The 5,542-nt window shown below is 43.0% G+C and overlaps 1 protein-coding gene across 1 annotated transcript; it reads left to right on the forward strand.

The window, feature by feature from the left end:
- Nucleotides 1-305: 305 nt before the first annotated feature.
- LOC121312223 (calcium-responsive transcription factor-like) lies at nucleotides 306-5,231 on the forward strand (the record flags this gene model as incomplete). The annotated part of the gene is made up of 7 exons (XM_041244168.1): nucleotides 306-460; nucleotides 1,054-1,302; nucleotides 2,637-2,799; nucleotides 3,058-3,133; nucleotides 3,346-3,473; nucleotides 3,974-4,343; nucleotides 5,119-5,231. Coding segments are annotated over 7 exons (1,230 nt in total), but the record flags the coding sequence as incomplete, so codon positions are not given.
- Nucleotides 5,232-5,542: the final 311 nt, after the last annotated feature.

Raw genomic sequence — 5,542 nt, forward strand, 5'->3', positions numbered from 1 at the left:
TGAAACCAAAAATAACAGTATAAAACAATAATAATTAAAAAATTAAACATCGAGTGAATTTATTGCAGATGACCAGAACCTCTTGAGGTGGACTCTGTACGGTTCGTTTCCCAAGCAGACTTTGTTGTTCACACTTCACACCAAATGTACCGAACCGTACCAAGAGCAGACCAAACTCTCTAAACGGACCTAGTGTGAACACAGCCTTAGAAGCCATTTCAAAAGAGGGGATCATTTATTTATATGGAAATGAGTATTTTTTGTTTCTCTGCCATTAAGCTGTTTTTGTTGTTTTAATATTAATCTCTCCCCCCAGGATTTACATCAAGAAGGTAAAGAAGTTCCCTGAACACAGAGTGCCGACAGACCCCAAAATCGACAAGAAAATTGTCAGACAAGAACAAGAGAAAGCTTTTTTGAATCTCAGGAAGAGCCTCTGGGAGGCAGGAGGAGTGTTGAGGTACGTTTCCGATGTTCAGTCACTCATGTACTATACTGTATCCAGCGTTTAGGAAACCTTCTACCGTCCTGTACAGATTACAAACAGAGAATGGGTTTTTGCTTGTTCATTTTGATGAAAGAATTGCCCTTTTTATTACAACACAGTAGTACATTCAAAATGACTGTTTTCTTCCTGGTATGCAATAACTTCCAGAACTGTAGACAGGATTCAGTCTATTGGTCAGTCTCAGGGGTGGAAATTGTTTTGAAATTTGGTGCTAAACTGTTTTGAAAGTTTAGCACTAGAGAGCCTACTGGTGCTAAATTATCTAATCCCTGCCCTAATCAATTCCCCTCACAGCCTCCTACATGACACAAACCTTCTCTCCTGTGTGTGTGGGTGGGTCATGTGAGTAGTCCAGACATGTGCCCCTGGTCTGTCTTCAATCAGACTATGTGACCTAGAGCACAGGGATTTATTAGATACCAGGAAGCATAGGTTTAACAGTTTTCAAATCTAAGAACTAGAAGGGGAAAGTAAGAAGTTAAGAAAGTGGATTTAAACCCCCTGGCTATCTCTCTTAAATGTTATCACCTCTATTATATTGACAGGTATTATGTTCAGCTGCCCACTCAAAAAGCCCACCAGTACCATGATTTGGAGACTGCGTACTTCCCTCCGCCCACGACTCAGCTCCCCCTGTCTGCGCCTGAGGAAGAGGAGCTGGAAGAGGAGGAGGAGGTGCCGGGAGAGGACACTAGCTGCGTTCCCTCACGCCTGCACCCACGAGTGGCTGAGAAGATCTGTGAGCTGGTCTCTCAGGGATACGACCAGGTCTACATGGTCAGGAAACAGCTCAGGTCTTTTTAATTTACAAGCTCTTTTTCGTTTTAGGTTAAGTGAACACCAGAAGTCAACTAAATAAACCTTTGAGCTAATGTCTTACTTTTTTATGTAGTTCTAACGCAGAATTAATGGTTTGGGATTTATGGGTTTGGTTGTATTGCATGAGTTTATTCATGAATCTGCACAGTATGTTTAAAAAGCATGCTGCTAGATGAGGATAAAACCAAAGCATTGAAGTCCTGCAGTGCATCCTCTTACTGTACTCAGCCAAACATTTCAGCATTTTGGCGCCTTCTTGTGTCCACACAAGTTAGTTTGTAAGAAAACTACTATTACTGCTAAACTACTAATACTGGACCTTGCCTTCCCTGTGAAATGTACAGAAAACAAGTGATTTTATTTATTTATTTAATTTGTTAATATTTAAAATGGTAAAAAAAATGTAGTCAGCCAATTATTTTTTTTTTTCTCCCAATTTGAAATGCCCAATTATTATTTAGGCTCAGCTCACCACTACCACCCCTGTGCTGACTCGGGAGCGGCGAAGATGAACACACTCTGTCCTCCGAAGAGTGTGCTGTCAGCCAACCTCTTCTTTACACGCTGCGGATTCCCCATGCAACCACCCAGGAGCTACAGCGTAGGAGGACAACGCAGCTCCCGGGCAGCTAACAGGCAAGCCCACAGGCGCCCGGCCAGACTACAGGGATCGCTGGTGCACAGTGAGCTGAGAGGACACCCTGGCCGACCTAGACCCCTCCCCCCCGGCCGCCCGCCAGACCGCCAGCCCGCCCGCCCGCACCAGCCCGCCCGCCCCGCCAGCCCCCGACACTCAGACAATTGAGCGCCACCTCCTGGGAACTCTAGTCCACGGTTGGCTGTGGAATAGCCCAGACTCGAACCGGCGACGTCCAGGCTATAGGGCGCATCCTGCACTCACGCAGAGCGCTTTTACTGGATGCGCCACTCGAGAGCCCGAAACAAGTGATTTTAAACCATTATATTATTTTAATTTTCTAGCAGGGAAAATAAAACCTTTTTTATTTATGCAAATCACAGTACTTCCACAAATCTCTTTGAATGTCCAAGGCAAGGTCCAGTAAGTTAAATTGAAGTCTTTGGTGTGGACCTGGACCTCAAGTTCAGGTCCTGACCTGTAGTTTCACCAGTTTTTAAGGACACCAAAAATGTGATGGCTGGTGACTCTGCTCAGATTAATACATGCAACCAGAGCAGCTCATACATCACTCATCTATGTTTAAGGTCAGCAGAATGCTTATTGTCTGTCTAGTGTGTTCTGAGCAAGATAACAGAATGCTAATTTTTTGTTTTGCATTCCGGTTTTCAGGAAATTCGTAGAGCAAAAGATGTTCAAAGCAGACGAGGTTCCTGAAAGACACAACCTGTGCTACTTTCCAACAGTGAATGACATTAAGAATCATATCCACGAGGCACAGAAGGCTCTTCACCAGGAAAATCCTGATTACAATCCAGAGGCAGTTGATACAAGGGTATGCGGTGCTAAGCTTGGCTGACATACCAAAATAATGTAAAGTAGACCCCTGATGTTGATGCTATACAGCAGGTATAGTTTGGAGATGTAAGATAAAAGCTGATTTTCACACCTGTTAGGGGTGGATACCACGTTGTGTAGTACAGCTCTCCCTATATAATTGGTATTTGCATTCAGTTAGATCCTAAGGTCTAGAGAGGATATGGAAGTTAAAAAACGTCAAATGTTAAAGTGGTTTCGCTTGGCTTTTCTTTAGCTTCAGTGGACTACAGACAGTGGAAACCCATTAACAGAGACAGTGACATTGACACTTGCTCCAACAACAATGGAAGGTAATATCCTAGATTCCAAGCAACACTAGCCGAAAAGTTTGTCTATTTAAAAAATTCCAAGTTTTAAAATGTAGTGCACAAACTGCAGTGTGTTACAAAATAATACGTACACAAATAGAGAGGTAGACATTTCCTTGACTGTAAGTAGTTGTTCAAACCCAGTCTGTGAATAAATGGCTCATTGGATGATTTGGATGTTGGTGTCCTTACAGAAGCCCCGGTGGATTTGATGATCTCAAAGGCAGGGAATCTGGAAGTCAGTGACACTCTGTCTCCTGAGGCAGTTCAGCTTCTCAGCTCCTTCTCCTCCCTACAGCCCAAGATATTTGCACAGTTACAGGTGAGCACTCGTCTACATGCTTTTGTGTAAATCTTTCCTTTCAAAGTCACTCCTGCTCACAATGAGCAAATCTGACAGACTTTGATTTCAGGCTTATGGTAAGCAGGTGCTTCCTGCACATATTTCTTAAGGGATTTGCTTATGAATTTTTCTGTATCCCTCTAGAACAATTTAAAGACATTTGAGACTATCAAGTCAGTCCCAAAGTGGACCAAATTCTGGGGAGATGTTTCCTCCATTTGCGGTTGATGATACAGACCTAGAAAAATCGCTTAACCATGCTTCATTGGCTTTTTGTTGGTCCACTTGACTTGGACTGACTCTATGACAGTTTTAAGATGTTTCACATTTTTGGCTCACCCTGTTTCGATTCTGTGTGCTATTGCAACCATATGTCAATGAAAATATGGAATGTGTATTTTCATATGTTTCTATAACATTTTAGGTTTTGTGTACAAGACCAATGCTATATTATGATATTTGTTTGTTTCCTGGTGAAGGGATTCCATCTGCAGCCCACATTCAATCTCCATGATGGGTTGCCTGCACTGATGGCAGTGAATGCCCAGCCCCTCCCAGCAGTCAGCCAGGCTACAGAGATCCTGGACTCAGGAAGCCTCTCCACCTCCCACCCTCTGCTCGTGAGTCCCACGCAGTTCCTGCAGCCTAGCGCCTCCCTTTCAGAGAATGTGATGGCGCCGCCCACCCTGGTCAATGTGTCCATCCCTGACCCCAGCCTCCTGGGCATGGGCCAGCTGGTGGCAGTGTCTGCTGTAGGGGAGAGCTCCATGGAGGGGGGTGTGCACCAGATCCTCCTGGAAGATGGGCAGACCATTCCAGTGCACATTGTGGATGACCCGGCCAGTATTGGTAAGCTCTCTGAAGTAAAGCTTTAATGCACGTTTCTATCTGCTGCGGGAAACCATCCAACTTATTTCAAACTGCATTGATATTCCTTTTTCGGCCTGCAGCAATGAATGGAACTCTATCCTAGTGGCAGACGAAAACAGTGCTTTAGAAACTCAAGTAGACACACAGCAGTGTTTGTTATAGAGCTGAGTAACACTAACACACTTAAGACACTGATGAAGGCATAAGCAGAAAAGAAACAACATTCTGCTTGACTTGGTTTCTTTAAAGTTTTCCATTATACTTTGAAGCTTAGGTCTCTTCCCCAAAGATTGTACAATAAACTCCAGCTCTATATAAAAACCAACTCACAATTAAGGCCGTCTATCAGTCTCACACAACTCTGAGGATCTTCCTAGTCTATTTGGACCATGTCCCCCTGTGGTGGTCATGATCTAGGAATTCCACTGTTGTACTAAAGTTTTAAAACTTAATTTGCACTTATTCATTTATTTTTTAAATGAATGAATGAATGAATGAATTAGTTAGTTCAGAAACAATGAATGGTATCCATCATGAAGGAGCATGACTACCAAAGTGTAATGCAGAATTGTAGACACTCCTTTAAATGTACGTACACTTTTAAATACTGTATGTTGTACTGGGTGATTCATAAATAACACACCATATCTGTCATATATTTTTCCTGTTATGGGTTCTTTATGAATCACAATGTGTATAAAGTAAATTAATATGAATTCATCACATTTTGATTTATTTCTATGTGGTACTTTAGCTCAGACCAACTCAGTCTGCTCGAGCCTGGTAAAAGTGGAAGCTGATGACAGGAGCATTTCAGAAGGTGGCAATGCAAGTGGGCACTGACCAGACAGACCAGAACCCTGCCTTATACCACCTTAAAGTCTCCACCGTTAACGTTCCCCGTGACTGGTCGTCTGGGTCTTGACGTAGATCTGGTCAACCCTGACAGTGGTAATCTCATCGATTCGAGTATATTTATTGGAGCGTTAGTTCTCTGCAACTTTCGGCAACTTAAGTGCAAAGAAAATCTTGGAAGACAGGTCAATACCTCGTGTCCTGCATACTTGTTCTGGCCGTGAAAACTCTCCGCGTTCACCATGTAAAGTCAGTTCGATACGTGTCTCCAGTAACAGTTGTAAGATATATATATATCTATCTAGATATATATATATATATAA

This window comes from Polyodon spathula, unplaced genomic scaffold (assembly GCF_017654505.1).
Source record: "Polyodon spathula isolate WHYD16114869_AA unplaced genomic scaffold, ASM1765450v1 scaffolds_3713, whole genome shotgun sequence".
Taxonomy (NCBI): Eukaryota; Metazoa; Chordata; class Actinopteri; order Acipenseriformes; family Polyodontidae; genus Polyodon; species Polyodon spathula.